The sequence below is a fragment of the Adiantum capillus-veneris genome, chromosome 2 (assembly GCF_014529385.1).
Source record: "Adiantum capillus-veneris isolate H3 chromosome 2, ASM1452938v2, whole genome shotgun sequence".
Lineage (NCBI taxonomy): Eukaryota > Viridiplantae > Streptophyta > Polypodiopsida > Polypodiales > Pteridaceae > Adiantum > Adiantum capillus-veneris.
In genome coordinates, this window is record NC_140932.1 from 160,278,550 (window position 1) to 160,295,112 (window position 16,563).

The following is a 16,563-nucleotide window of genomic DNA, read 5'->3' on the forward strand; positions in this document are numbered from 1 at the left end:
ATCAACTCCTTTGAGGTCTTTGTAGGACAAGCAAACACATCTTTATACCTTTTGAGAAGTTGTGTTAGCCGTTCTTCTTCTTCAGGCTCTAAATCGGTTGCTATATAAACCGGTTGAGGCTTTTCACCTAGTTCCGCGAGGTCTATCCTTTTTGCATTTTCTGGCCCATCGTAAGATTCTTGGTTGTTTTTTTCCCTGACTGGTAGTGTCATGATGACTTTTCTGTCTTGGATGGTAAATTTTCGATAGTGTGATGGTACATTCATGTTTCCCTTCTCTGACTCCCCTTCACCATCATTATCTTCTTCAGTAGTCCATATCTCACGTAAAGACCGTTTCAGTTCTTGGTATTTTTGTTTACGCTCCAGTTTGGTCCACTCTTGGTCTTTTGGTTGTTTCTTTTTTTTATTTTTGAGATTTTTGTGATTTTGTTTCTGTTTTAGCTTTTTGTACTTGTTTTATTTCCTCTCGCGTTCTTTCCCTTCGAACTTTTGAGAATCTTCCTGATATTTGATCTTTTACACAATCCTCTGCTTTTACAAGCATCAAATAGTGAGTTTTACCTTTTATCCTGGGCATTGGGTTCTATCTCGCTTTGTTTCTTGCTCGTTTTCTCCTATAGCGTTCTTGGCGTTTAGGGTGCTGATTAGCAAAATCATAAAACTTGATATTCTCTGTTTTCCCCCCAGGCTCACTTGAGTTGTCTGAACACTCATTATCTGCATCATTATTTACTTCCAGATGTTCAGAGGAGTTATAAAACTCTTCTTGTTCTGGTGGTTCTATCATATCATCTCCTCCTGGTATAATGCTTACCATGTAGTAGGGTAGCACATCATAGCCATCCTTATCGCAAAATTTTGTTGTTGGACTATTTGTAATGGTACAGACATCCAATATTGCTAGTATGTGTTCCCATTCTAGAGGCTCCAAGGCATCTTCAGGGAAAGGTTCCGGAAGATACTCCTTGTCCTCAATTGCTCTTTCTAAGACACATTCCTCTCTTCTTAAGCTTCCACAATGTGAAGCTCCGCACATCCATAGCTCTTTTTGTTGCCCTAACCATGCTGGGAGTTCCGATCCTGCTACTGTAGCTGAATCAAACTCTTCCACAGATGTTTGGTTCACATCTTTGTAACTATGGTCTTTCAGGTGTATTTTAGTTGTTGTCTCTCCATGTCTGAGGTATATGTGGTCCTGACCCCAATCTTAGACCATCTTCAATTGTCGCATGAATGGTCTTCCCAAGATGATCTCATAATTGTTCTTTTTGTCGAAATCGACTATTGTAAATGTATGCTCATACTCGATTCCGCACGAAGTGACAATCACTTTTTCTAAGAGTCCTAGAGGCTTCTCCATGAACTCATCTGCCAATTGCAATTTCATTCTGGTAGCTCTTAAAGCTGGTTTTTCCCATTTTTTCAGATTTCCTTGGTGGCGATAGCAACTCCCGCTCCACTATCAAGAATAGATTTGGAAACTACTCCTTGGAATTCTACTGGTAGCGTGGTGTTTCCATCTTCTCTCTCGCAATACTCTCCAACCTTGTTTAATGGTACTGGCCTAGTGTTTAGTTGAGGCCTGTCCAATTCTCTGATCCCTTCATGAAGCTTCGAGGTGGGGTCTTTCACTCCAAATTTTTCTAGGCATTTGCCTATTGTGGTCCACATGTTTAGTCGTAACCTTAGGAGTTCGGCTAATGTGATTCTGCATGCCACCGGGGTGGACAATAACTCAATCAATCCTTGTGAATCCATCACTTTGTCAGAAGAGAGTCTTTGAGATGGGATTACTCCCACTTCAGACTTGGCTTCATACTCTCCTAAGTAAGCGGGTAAAGTTTTCAGCGAGTCTGGTTGGCTGTGCCCCGAACTAATTGATCCCTGGTCTCCCCCTTGTGAATGTATATCAAAGTTCATTTGTGACTTTGCCTCAAATTCTTCAATAGGAGGTAAGATCTCATTCTTCTCTTTTCTCGTGTTATTCATGTGGTTACTCACCCTGTTAGCCTCGTTGGCCTCACAGATTTGCTTCCACAGATCATCTAGACAGTTATAGTCCTGACCCATTTCTGTCAATGTTTTAGGTTGAAACCCGTCACTTGCCTCATCTGTTGTATTTGGCACTATGATAGGCTCTCCTCTGGACTCATAGGCATTCGTGAGTCTTTCCTTCGTTTCTACTTGTTCCTCTAAAGTTGGTTGGATAGGGGTTGGAGCTGGTACTTCATGCCAATTTGCAGGTTTTCCAAGCGGGTCTTCCATCAATGATTGAGTTGTTTCAATCATCTTTCTACACATTTTCAACCTTTGTTTTTCTATTTCAGCATATGGATAAGTCATCCATCTTTGCTCCTAAGTTGGGTTCTTTTTTAGTCTGGCCTCATAAGCTTTTAGAAGTGCATCCAACTGCTCATTTACCTTGTCTGCCAGTACTGATCCTCCTGATCCTTCACTTTTAGGCTCTGCTATTTCCTTGGGTGCTATGGTTGCCGTGGTGTGTAAGCTCAATCTAGCTAGATCCTCTAACCACTCTAATCTATCCTTTGTATGTTTTAACTCCTCGGATAGAGCTGTTTGCTCTCGTTCTTTCCTGGCTTTCGTACGCGCCTTTAGCTTTCCAAGTGCTTCTCTGATTTTTCGTTTCTGAACTTGGGGCATCGGTTTTTGGCTCTTCAATTATGGGTTCGTTCGTCATTCTTTGACCTTGGGCTCGTGTCACCGCCTGAATAGGTATGATTGTTTCATTTTCTGACCCTCCACTGGAAGGTACTTTTTCTAGCATGTTCAAGGTAGTTTTTGCTCCTTTGCTCGGCTTTTTAGGGCAATCGGGAATCAAATGAGTAACTCCACACTCAGTGCAATATGTGTTGACTCTAATGATTTCATCATGAGGACAGTCTCTTAGCCAATGGTTTCCACCACACTTGTAGCAGGGTCCCTTGGGTTGTTGAGGTGCTCCTTGAGCTCCCCTTTGTTGGTATGCATATCTCTGTCCGCCAATGCCTCCGTTGTCTATGAACAACAATGTTCGTTCATCTATGCTATATCTTCCTTCTCCTGTTGCCTGTGCAGCTGTTGGTGGTCCTGTACTTCCTATCATGCTCCATGGTTCTGGTGTAGAGGGTTCTTCCGGTGGATAATAGACAGAGTTTGCCGCATATCCATTGGGATCTTCATAATATGCATGCATAGGCACCAAAGCCTTCTCCTCTGATTCGGTTATAATTGGTGTGTATCTTATACCGACTGGTCGTAATCCTGGTAGGGGTGGTTGTTGCCTCAACACTAGTTGTGGTCTTTCTACACCTACAGGTCCTGGTAGGTTGCCTGCTTGATACCTAGGCATTGGTGGAACTTGAGGAGAAGCTATCTGAGCTTGAGGAGCGTAAGGTCTCTCTCTCACATATCCCTTGTTATAATAGCATTCCTCTGTTCCATGGTTTGTCCATTTTTGTTCAATAGCACACCACTTGGGCTGTTTAGCCTGGGGTTTGGCGTACAAGTTAATCTTTTTTAGCACTTCCTCTACAAGCTGCTCTTGGTTTACAGCTACTTCTCCTTTCGGTGCTGTCTTAGAAGACTTGCTTCCACTTTGTTGTGAAGATGAATCGTCGTCAAGGTCCTTGAACTCCCCCTCTTTGTAGGCCGCACAATTGTCCACAAGGTAAAGAGCCTCCTTGGTTAACTCATTCAACGTCGTGCTCCGCTTCATATGTAAGTCCTTCTGGAGATCTGCATTCCTTAGTCCTTGGATGAATATAAGCATAAGTCTGGACTGAGTTGGCAGTTCTTTCACAGGGCAAAACTTAACATATCTTTTTAGTCTTAGGACTTCCTTTCGTACAGATTCCCCATCTTTCTGTTTGAATTTATGGATTTGTGAGACGGTATTATGAGCTATCCCCCTTTGTGAGAATTCCTCGATAAACTCATCAAACACTTCCTCCATAGACTCAAAGTCTCTACGCTCTACAGAGTCAAACCAAGTAGTAGCGTCATCTTCTAGGGTTAGTCCAAATCCTGCAAATTGGGTAGGGAAGTCTAACACCTCTTCAGCTCTAACGCGCACAAAGGCTGCTACATGGTCTCTTGGATCTTTGTTTCCTGTGTATTTCTTGTTTATCCATTTTTGCACTTGAGAAGGTCTAATTCTACGATGGTCTACAAACCTCATCATTGGATCTCCACGTCCTAATCGATATACCTCCTCTGGTCTTCTGTAGTAGGCTAGTTCCTCTCCCAGTTTCTAACAGTTCTTGCCAGAGATGGTTCCTCTCTTCGAACTCCTTCTATGGGTGGTCTTCCAAGCTCTGTTGACCCTTGAGTCTTTGGCTTACTCTCTTCTTGATACCTTGAAGAGAGTGGTGGTTCTTGCAAGTCCCTTAGCCCTCGTGCGGCATGATAACCATCTCAGTTTTTGTCTTGTTCCAATGTTGCACTCTGTCGACACCATGCCTGCAATGATGGCTGAGTTGCTGGTTCGTTTTGGTTGTTGAATGTCTGAGGTCGGGTAGAATGTGAGGTAGCGTCATACTCCTCTGAAAAGGGATTTGTCAACTTGCTAGAGGCGTAGGTGGCTCTTGGCACTTCGTCTGGAGCATATGTTGATGCTCCTAGAACTGTTGCCTTTTCTACCTCCTCTGGGAGAATACCTTGGTATTCCCGTCCGTACCTATCAACAAAAACTATATCCTTTCCCATAGCAGTTTCATAAGAGAATAAGTAAAGAACCTTGTCTTTGCTTAATTCGTTTAAGTATGGTTCTTTGCAGCGAAAGTAAGCGACTATTCCCTCACTCTCATGCTTGTAGATTCCCACGTTCTCATTATAAGTTGAACCCCTGGTTGTTTTCTTATCATACATGAAAATTGCTCTAGGCCGATCAATGTTTGGTGGCAGTTCTTGAGCTTCTGAAACCATTTTTCCTTTCGCCACGTTATCTCTATATCTGTTGTAATCTTCAGGGTTATTAACTATCAGATAGTGGTTCCCCTTTTCGTCTCGGAATCTATCTCCATCATCATAGACTCGAATTATCTCCAATCTCTAAGCCGGTCTTTCTTCAATACAAATGCACTTGCGTCCTCGATAATTAGAATAGACTAGGGCTCCCCTCGAGTTTGTTCCCTCTAAGAAGATCACAGTGAGCTTGGAATCATTCAAAGGATTTAGGGAGGTGCTTCCTCCTGGCATTGGTCCGTCATAGGTGAAACCTCCTGGTTGTTGACTACCCATCATGAAGAAAGATTTGTCTGACGAAGTGTCAGTATCACTACCTTCCTCAATAATCGGTGCTAGTGGATCTAGCCTTGCCTGAGTTACACTCTCCTTGGTGGACACTAAGCTACCTTGGTCATCTGCCACCTTCTGGTCTCTAAAAATGTATCTTCTTGATCTTAAATTCATCAAACTTATCAGTGCAATTTATCTCAAATCCAACCACTCACCTGGCAAAGGATCAGTCTCCGCACAACTTCTTGCTTTGCTGCTGAATATACCTGTACACAAGCGTTTAATTTCGGCAATCGAATCAAAGCATTTAACTGCTAGAGGTTTTCTTAGTAACGATTGGTATAACTCGAGAGTTAATCTCAACCACTACTGTATTTTATACACTGCTGATGTTCTGGATTAGGTCTGATAATCTGGAACTGTACTTCCCTTGAATTTACGTGAAAAAGTCTGAATTCAATCTTTGCTCCGTTAAATGGACAAACAAGGTCCAAATTCACTTCTGAAAGAAGTTCTGGAATCCTTAAGCCAAATGGAACCTCACTGTCTAAGCCCAGTCAAATTTTCTCTTCAGTAGGCCTCAGTAGACATCCTACACGTAGGATGTCTCCTGCTCTGTTTTGCCTGGATTTTTGCACTATGGATTCCCCTTGATGTATTGAGTCCACAGCTGTTTTTACTTTTTGATTTGGACACCTATAAGCTGGTCAATGGATCAGAAATCTATTCCGACAGCCTGCCACTGGTCTTAATCAGTCTAATCAACTCCAATTTGGATCAAAATTGACTAGGAGGCTTGCCTCAGGCTATACAATACCTTGCTATGCCCACACTCAGTATCTGGTTTCAATTTCTTACGTTAGATATCCTACGCGTAGTATGTCTTTTTCATCAGAATGGCTTCAATTTCAAAGCACAGGCTCCCCTTGAGTTGCTGATCACTTTGGTATGCTCAAAATTAGGTTTGGAGTGCAAAATCACACAGAAGACATCCTACGCGTAGGATGTCATTGTCATTTTGGCGTGTTTGACCTCAGACTTGACCCACAGCTTCCCCTTGATGTCAGCAACCCAGTGGTATGCTTAGATTTTGGTTTGGATTTCAAAAGTCCCCAATTTTAGCTGTTCTTGCATTTTTCAGTCAAAAGTGCTAAAGTCTGCTTTGAACCTAATTTTCTCACCCAAATAAGATGAAACCCCTCTCAGTCACTCAATATATCATTCAGATCATGCTCATGCAGCCATCCTATGGTTTTGGTCTTAAAATAATGCTTTGGCACAATGTGGGTAGGATGTCTAGCAATTTCAGTCTATCTGGCCTTATCATGTCAAGATATGGTCAAATTTCCACTTTCCAACTGAAAATAGGGTAAACCCCGCCTTCTGAACACACTGGTCAACTCAAAATCCCAAAATTCCCACCAGATTAGCATGTAGACATCCTACACGTAGGATGTCTCCTGGCTTAAAATTAAATTTTTTTCTGAGAGAAATGCTTCTGATGCTCTGCAGCTCTATCAAAAACACTCACAGTAACTTTTGGACTTTACTTCAGCTTTCAAACACACTTTTGCGTCTTTTATAACCTTGTGATGAATTTACCAAGCAAGTATACATGCATGAAGTGCTCTAGATCCTGAATCATGATGTCCTACTTACTCTACTCCTACTCATCATGTGAAATGGTGATAATGGTGTTTTGGTTGCTTTTTGGCCTCTCCGGACTCTCAAGCTCTCCTCTCACCGCTTCTACCACTCCAACTCCTACTCAAGAACTCAACTAATACCTAAAACTATCTCAGTCTACCTAAATCTACCTAAGTCCAAGGATCTAGGCCAGACACACACTTCCTAGACTCCCTCTAAGACCTAGAGAGTCCTCCACCCTCTGGTCCTATCTAAATGTAAAACGAGACTCTTGGCAAGCCAAAAATCCCTGTCCTCAAGGACTAGTCTCGGTCACCTACCTAAGGTTTTCGTCCCCGGCAGCGGCGCCAATGTTGGACGGATATGCCGCGATGGACGTCAGCACAGCGAGAACTCACCTAACAAGATTTGTCAGCTAAGGACGAAGCTCGACCCGCAGGCGCATGGAAGCAAGCATAAGGTCTCAACCTACATTCGACCGACTCCTAACTAATTCCTACAGAGGTCTCTACCCAATGTCTAAGTCAAAGCCTTCAAGAGTGCATAAGAGGAAACTTCCTACAACGCTTTCTAGAGCCGAACACCCATCAAACAATCTCGAAACACCACAAAACTTGAAGGAGACCCTACTAACACCAATAGGTCTCTCTCCCTAAGGTCTATGAACCAAAACCCCAACCTAAAACACCCGGTGCAAAATCACCTAGGATGTCTGGCCGAAATTTGCAGGTCTTCGTTCTGAAATCTAAAGTGTCTAATGTGTAGCTCTACTCAATGTGAATGCGTGGATATGTTGCAATGCAAAATCGGACAACGTATGCTCACCGAATCAGCAGATGAAGCTCGTAGATGGAGCTCGCAAAACCGGACCGTACGCTCGCAGTGTAGGTATCGGCGCGTAGCTCTCGTCGGGGGCAACACACTGCACTTTTTCGCACTCGATTCCGACCACCGGTGCACACGTAGCGTCAAGATGAAGCTCACACTCTCTCTCTCGTATACAGTACGCTCACTCACAGACTTCAAAAAACTGTTTTTTAAATGACAAAAGGTCTTTCATTAAGGTCAAAAAGTGGTATAAATACCTTACAATTCTCAAATCCTAAAGTTCCAAATCAACCATCTACTCAATCTAACTATCAAAACTGGGATACAATCTCGGATACAATCTGGAACTTCTGTAAGCCCCAATATTTACAAGGTGAAATGTCGAGTTTTCTCAATAAATGAATAATTACAAAAAATGATAATTTGCCAAGTAGTCAGTTTTTGTAGGGTGTGTCCAGCTTCTAACAGATTGCATTGGAGGATGATCATTGCCAGTCAAGGGTATTGGCCTTGGTCATGGAGTTAGCAATCCTTTGCTCATTTGGATCCTCCTTAGTGTTGCATACCTAATGTGGGCCCTTTGCCTCCCCCTAGAAATTATGACTCCGGTCTCTTATTGTAGGGTTGCCTCCATGCATGTGCCTCCATTGTAGGACTGCCTCCATGTCATTTTGCTTACATTTAGAGCTTGGTCACTTTGGAATGGCTAAATAGCCTTCTAGCTTTGTTTGCAAGTCAAAAAAACTAGTGGCTTCTTTAAGATAAATGTTTGATTTGATTGAGTGATGAGACAGATCTTGAGCAAGTTCTTGCTAACCATGTGAAAGGCTACGCCTGTTTCGAGGCTCTTAACTACGTAGAGAGAGAAGATCTGGCTCGTGACCAAGCAGAAAGCGGGCTCGTTGGTACACACGACCAGGCTCTTCGCCTCTCACATGCTTCATTTTAATACTACAAACTAGAGAGAGAGAGAGAGAGAGAGAGAGAGATTTTTCTTCCTACTGACGTGGTTTGAGGCCCGTTAATTTTGAGATCGACTAATCTCGACTCTTAGCTATTAAGTTTAGGCAAACCTTATCCAATCCAAACATTGTTGGCAACAAGTCGTCATGTTGCATAACAAGTTAGAAGAGAGAGAGAGAGAGAGAGAGAGAGAGAGAGAGAGAGAGAGAAGAAGAAGAAGAAGAAGAAGATCACAAGAGACCTAAAAATTTTAGTCGATGAATGTTGATTCTTGAACTCAAGGGCTTGCATGCTCACATACTTATACAAGGAGAGGGGGACACAATGACCTCAAAGGTTAACGAGAACGCGAGAGAGAGAGAGAGAGAGAGAGAGAGAGAGAGAGAGAGAGAGATCATCCTTAAAGATCAGATTGACCTTTGAGACCGAGTACAACATGTAACATGCTTGAAGACTATGGATATAAGGGTGGACACTGACAAGTTAAATCCATGAGGTGGCTAGGAGAGAAAGGTATGTAGGCCATGGTATGAGCTAAAATGTGGGTAAAGCAAGTTTGATGTGATCAAAAGCTGAGCACTCATGTAGGGTATGACGATCGCACTCTCAAATTGTTAAGGGATATAATTCGCGTACAAAAAGAGACTCTCCTCCATGTCGTGCCTCAATGCTCTGTCTCACATTTAAGGGAGTGGGAGCTAAGCCAAATGGTTGCTATGGTATAAAATATGGGTAAGGGCAAGCATGTGAATGGTTAAATACAATCTGCTCTCTCAAAGAAGAACATGCATGTGTGTGTGTGTGTGTGTGTGTGTGTATTTTGTAGCACGCCCTTTCTTTTAGCATGATGCCCAAAACTCTTGCAAAGAAAAACGATTGAGTGAACTTTTTTGCTTTCATTGCCCTCACATTTTAAGGTGCCAATGGTGCCCAAATGTACACAAAAAAACAATATGCACCTTATATTACTAACATGCTTATGGTCGAGTGCATGAGACCTTAGCATCCATGCGACGAGTCTTGGTATATGCAAGTGTACATGCTAGCTAGATTGAGTGCAATCCAACCTGTAAATTCTGAAATTTACCCACATATAGAGACAAAGTTGCTATAGCCATGCAATCACCCCCAGGTCACACACCCATCATGAATACTGCCTTTGAGAAGCAAACGACACACTACTCACCAAATCAGTTGTGCATACCAATGGCAAATTTTCTTCTACTACTATGTGGTGTAATGTTGGCATGTTAGGGCATGATTGGTACATGCATTCTAAGTGCCAACAAATAGCAGTTGATGACTTAGTTGACCGTGATGCCCCAATTGCAAGACCAAAACTACACGAGAGAAGCATGGGCGAGTTACTATCATGACCAATGCCTTGATTGGTAACGATGGTGAGAGGGGATGCTAATGCATCTAACGAATTCGTCGTTCAATGAAAACAATATATCCAAATAAGGATACCAACTCTCTATTAGTCTATTTAGAGGGCCACTACCATTCACCAGTCCCATATCAATTGTGTGAGGGGGACGTCTCTAGCATAATCGCAAATTCGTTGCCTCCTTAGAGAGAAACATAGGATGTTAAGACAAGAAATTATGTGAAGGGAGCCCATTACTTAATTCATTCCCAAGAGACCTCAAATTGACCTGATAATTCTTGAACTCAACACACACACACACACACACACACACACACACACACACATAGATAGAGAGAAAGGGGAGGGGGGGGTAAAGGGAGAAGGGAGGGACAAACTTGCCATGATTAGGAGGAGTATGTTGGAGCTTAGCATGACCAACTAGAAGGAGATTTGTCATTGGTCAATCCACAAGAATGTGCAGAGTAACTACATTTCATTAGTTGTTCGATTTTACACTCAAAAACGTAGACATAGTGTTGATCCAAAAGATAGATTTGTGCTTGGTTGATGTGAATGTGGAGGGCAGTTAGACCTTGTGCGTTGTCATACATTGTCATCTAGAAAATAGTTATAGTGGTGGTTGATGCACAAGTGTATTAAAGAGCTATAAAAGCTCACATGAGACTCATAGGCATTTGCCCACATTTACGGGCCTCCCTGTGAAGGGAAGGAGAACAATGGTTGCTTCAATTTACGAACATGTAGCCGCGGCAATGCGTGGGTCATATACTAGTTCCCCTTAATGAGACTTTTGGCACGCCTACACCTACATCTAGTAGCTTCAAGGTTCTATAAAATTTTCAAACGTTGACACATTGTAGCAGTATTGACTTTGTACATCGTATTAAGGTGGCAGGCAGACGTCTAGGTTGTAATAACCAACATAGGAAGGGTCGCTACTCGCCACCAGTATTTGGAAAAAGTGAGCCTCACCTTAGCCTTGAGCCGGTTGCAAAATCAAAGTAGTCGGTTGAGGGGAGGGCAAGTGGGAAAAAAATTTGCTTAAAATACATGAAAAATAGTGTAATTTTGCAAAAATAATGGGTAGTATTGTAAAATTTCCGTTTCAGATTTGTCTTGGAGGGATTTTTGGATGTTTGTAAAAATGATTTTTCCCGAACGCTGCTAGCCACTCGCCACCGAGGGGGTAATCCGTAGTTGTTTGGGACTTTGGCCCCGTGCAATCTTCTGAATTATTTCGACAACTCTGGAGTGACGAGTCTTAGCCCGTCTCTCTCTCTCTCTCTCTCTCTCTCTCTCTCTCACTCTCACACACACACACACACACACACACACCCTTCGTTGCATTGTGTCAACATGAGCTCCAGCGGCAGTGCCAAGCAGCAGCCCCATGCCTTGATCTTCCCATTTCCCGCACAGGGTCACATCAACCCCATGATGCAGCTCGCCATGCGCCTGCTGGATGAGGGATTCTTCATCACGTTTGTCAACACAGACCACAACCATGATAGGATGTTCCCCAAGCCGGCAGCAGACAATGTTGCCCATTTCTCGATCTCGCCGAATTTGCGCTTCGAGCATATTCCTGATGGCCTGCCAGACCTGCATCAGCGCCTCAATGAGCAGCCAAACGGAGTGGTCGAGACGGTTGCGGCGACTTTGGCTTTGCCAGGCCCGCTTGCGAAGCTGGTGCGGCACATTTTGAACAGCAATGAGTCCCCTCCCCTGACTTGCATCCTTGCTGATGCCTGCTGCACTTGGATTCAAGATGTGGCTGACCAATTTCACATCCCTCGTGTCTCTCTGTGGACGACTCCGGTGCATGCCAGTATTGCCTACACCTTCCAATCCACTCTTCAATCGCTTGGCATCATCCCTGTGAAAGGTCTGTTGATTTCCACTCTTCTGATGCTAATATTGAATAGCCATACTTGTCTTAGCATATCTTATACACAAGAAGATTTAGAAATTTTCTCATGTAGGAAAACGGAGTCTTTTCCAGCGTTTTCCATTCAATGAATAACATCATGAGCTTCTGCTCGAGAGGCACCGCATACCTAGCTAGGTATGTGGTGCCTCCCTCACAGAAGCTCATGATGTTGAGGTAAGTCACAATGTGGGAATTATTGTGAGAATTTGTCCATAACTTCTTGTGTTATGATGGGGCTCCTCTGCTGTGGATTGAGTGGAGACATGTGTGGCAAATCTTTGGTCTTGCATACATGCATACATACATATGGAGAGAGAGAAAGAGAGAGAGAGCACTCGGGTAATTCTGTGGTAGATGACTCTAAAAGTTTTCTGCCATCATGAGTGCTTCTTTATTTGCTAGCAGATCAAAGCAAACTACAAGAGGTTGTTCACTGCATTCAAGGCATTACTCCAATGAAACTCGAGGACTACATCTCATTCTTCCTCGTGGATTCGACAACAGATTTTATGTTTCAATGGTTTTTGAGACTGTCTCTGAAGAGGCCTCTAGAGGCAGCTTGGAATCTAGGTAACAACTTTGAAGAGTTGGAGAGTGAGGCATGTGCTGCATTCAAGAAAGATGTCCCCAATTTCCTACCGATTGGCCCCTTGCTTCCGACAGACGTCCGCCATGGTAACCCACATAACATGGAGTCAACAAGCATTCGCAGCATGTGGCCTGAAGACAGAACATGCAAAGACTGGCTCTCAGAACATGAGAAGGCTTCTGTCATTTACATTGCCTTTGGAAGCGTTGTCAACATGCCTGAGGAAGAGGTTGGGGAGCTCATCCAGGGCCTTGAAGAGAGTGGAGCGCCGTTCCTCTGGGCGGTCCGCCCCGACCAATGTGGCGCTGCTCTTTCGCGGTTGCGGGAAAAGCTAGATTCAGAGGCAGTGCAAGGGAAGCCGAGCAGCCAAGGAATGCTCGTGTCGTGGGTGCTACAGCTGGCCGTTCTGACACATCCATCTGTTGGCCTCTTTGTGTCTCATTGTGGATGGAATTCTGTGATAGAGAGTGTTGCTGGAGGTGTGCCAATTTTGGTGAAGACTCCCGGGTTTGCGGAACAAAGCATGAATGCACATTACATTGCGGATGTATGGAAGATTGGGCATCGTCTGTCGAATGGGGCGAGTGCGAGTGACATAAAATTGCTGATAAGCTCATTAGTGGGAGACTCTGAGGAAGCTGCCAGCATGCAGGGGCGCCTGTCTGCTCTGCGGCAGAAGGCATTGGCTACGGTTTGTCAGGGGGGTTCGTCCATGTCCAACTTCAAATTGTTCATAGATGACATGTACAGGCGAGCGGCGGCGGAGGCAGCAGCAGCAGCCAAGCAGGAGCACCTGTGATTCAGAGATCCTTCGTCTCTCTCCCTCTCTCTCTCTCTCTAGTCTTTGGAATCACTCTAGGAAGATAACAATGCTCTCTCTCTCTCTCTCTCTCTCTCTCTCTCTCATACACACACACACACACACACGCATGTGCGCGCGTACATATGCATGCCTTGGGATAGATGTAAAACATCTAGAACTTCTCTATATATGTGAAGTTAAAGTAATTGGCAGCAGTGGCTCCTAGAAGCTAAAACAACATTGCTAGCCATAGAAGAAGCCCAAATGCATCCAATGTTAAGATGCTTTGTATCCTTGCATCCCCAATTAAGGTCTTTTTGGCCTAAGAAGGTTGGATAGAGGAGTTCGTAGAGAAAACTTGCAAATCTCTCACCATTAGAAGTTTCACTATCACATTAAATGTAATGTATCCTTTGTTTCCACTTTAGTCTTTTCATTACCATTTTGATTGCATACAATATGATTTTTTCTTCATTTTAGTGTTTTTAAAAGGTGTCTCTATATTGGTGTTGATATGAGACATTAAAAATGTATAAAGAAGATCCTCTCCCTCTCTCTCTCACTCACTCACTCTCTCTCTCTCTCTCTCTCTCTCTCTCTCTCTCTCACACACACACACACACACACGCGTGCACGCACGCATGCGCACACACCAATGTTCAATTTTTTTTTATAAAAATAGAGTAAAATTACAAAAAATATCGATTATTTTGTTAAATTTCTTCTTTGAATCTATCCAAAGGAAATTTTGTATGTCTTTCAAAATGATTTTTCTTGAACTTTGATGTCACACACACACATTTATTACAATTAAAAATATTGCCTTCTTGAGGCCATCGTAAAAACTTTACCTTGTTTGGACAACATAAGGAGTCCAAAGATTTTTGGTTGGATTTTTGGTGCAATTGTGGACCATTGGATAAAGCTTGTGGATTATTGTCACATGACGAAAAAAATTCTTTTTCAATAATTCTTCTACATCTTTGTGAGAGGTGATGACATTTGTGTATCTCTCTCTTTAAAGAGGGACATTGAATATTGGGTCATACACAATCTTTGTGGTCTCCTCTTCCACCTTTTTGGCTTTCTAAAAGAAGCCTTATAGAAGTGTTGGGTTAGGCATACTTTAAATGTTTTTAGTGGTGATTGAGACTCACCTTATATGTTATTTTGATTTTAAAATATTAAATGGATATTTTTATTTCACCTTTCATTTCACTTCCTCACATGGCTTGACTTCTCTTGTATTTTATTCTTTTATATGATAAAGCGAAGCTTCTCCTTCCATAATTCTAGTAAGTTCTATACATGTACATCTATACACACACACACATACACACATATATATAATGAGCAAACCATGGTAAAGAGAAGAAAAATCGATGCAATGATGTCAAAACTAAGCTCAAAAACCCTACAAATTTTGAAAAAAATTGCTAGTATTTTAGGTTTGCTTCTTTGCGAGGAGGGCACTCAATCGCTTAATGAAAGAGACATTCCCGAACATTGCTTCACCTTATATAATTCTAGTTAAACTCAATCTAATGATTTTATCACTTTCTTATTGTTTTAGAAAGTCATCATGACCCTTTCACTTTTTGGCTTTTTAAAATAAGCCTTAGAGAGGGGTTGAGTTAGGCATACTTTCAATGTTTTTCAGTGATAATTGAAACTTACCTTAAATGTTACTAGTATGTGACCCACGCGTTGCCGCGGCTACATGTGCGTCAATTGAAGCAACCATTGTTCTCCTTCCCTTCAAAGAGAGTGCAAATGTCCATGGTTCTCAAGTGAGATTTTATAGCTCTTTAATACACTTGTGCATCAACCACCATTATAACTACTTCTAGATGACAATGTATGACAACACACAAGGTCTAAGTGCCCTCCACATTCACATCAACCAAGCACAAATCTATCTTTTGGATCAACACTATGTCTACCTTTTCGAGTGTAAGATCGAACAACTAATGAATTGTAGTTACTCTCTACATTCTTGTGGATTGACCAAGGACAAATCTCCTTTTAATTGGTCATGCCAAGCTCCAACATACTCCTCCTAATCATGGCAAGTTTGTCCCTCCCCCCCCCCCCCCCCCCCCCCCCCCCTTATGTGTGTGTGTGTGTGTTGAGTTCAAGAATTATCAGGTTAATTTTAGGTCTCCTAGGAATGATTTAAGTAATGGGCTCCCTTCGCAGGATGTCTTGTCTTAACATCTTATGTTTCTCTCTAAGGAGGCGACGAATTTATAAATTAGGCTAGAGACGTCCCCCTCACACAATTGATATGGGACCCTGGTGAGTGGTAGTGGCCCTCTAAATAGACTAATAGAGAGCTAGTATCCTTCTTTGGATATAGTGTTTGCATCGAACGATGAATTCTTTAGATGCATTAGCATCCCCTCTCACCATCCTTACCAATCAAGGCATTGGTCATGATAGCAACTCTCCCATGCTTCTCTCCTGTAGTTGTGGTCTTGCATTTGGGGCATCACAGTCAACTAAGTCATCAACTGCTATTTGTTGGCACTTAGGATGCATGTACCAACCATGCCAACATTACACCACATAGTAGTAGAAGAAAATTGCCATTGGTATGCACAAGTGATTTAGTGAGTAGTGTGTCGTTTGCTTCTCAAAGGCAGTATTCCAACTTTGTCTCTATATGTGGGTAAATTTCAAAATTTACAGGCTGGATTGCACTCAATCTAGCTAGCATGTACACTTGCATCTACCAAGACTTGTCGCATGGATGTTGAGGTCTCTTGCAATTGACCATAAACATGCTAGTAATATAAGGTGCATATTGTTTTTTTGTGTATATTTGGGCACCATTGGCACCTTAAAATGGGAGGGTAATGAAAGCAAGAAATTTCGTTCACTCAATCGTTTCTCTTTTCAAGAGTTTTGGGCATCATGCTAAAAGAAAGGGTGTGCTACAAAATACACATACACAAAGATACGCACATGCATGTTCTTCTTTGAGAGAGCAGACTGTATTCAACCATTCACATGCTTACCCTTACCCATATTTTATACCATAGGAGCCATTTGGCTTAGCTCTCGCTCCCTTAAATGTGAGAGAGAGCATTGAGGCACTACATGGAGGAGAGTCTCTTTTTGTACGCGACCTTTATCCTTTAACAATTTGAGAGTGCGATCATCATACCCTAC

The 16,563-nt window shown here is 42.7% G+C and overlaps 1 protein-coding gene across 1 annotated transcript; it reads left to right on the top strand.

Moving 5' to 3' along the window:
* The first annotated feature begins 11,320 nt into the window (after nucleotides 1-11,320).
* Nucleotides 11,321-13,831, top strand: LOC147463962 (linamarin synthase 1-like). The gene is made up of 2 exons (XM_086492057.1): nucleotides 11,321-11,953; nucleotides 12,404-13,831. Exons 1-2 carry the CDS (start codon nucleotides 11,425-11,427, stop codon nucleotides 13,384-13,386), a joined length of 1,512 nt encoding a protein of 503 aa, XP_086348183.1. The 5' UTR covers nucleotides 11,321-11,424; the 3' UTR covers nucleotides 13,387-13,831.
* Nucleotides 13,832-16,563: the final 2,732 nt, after the last annotated feature.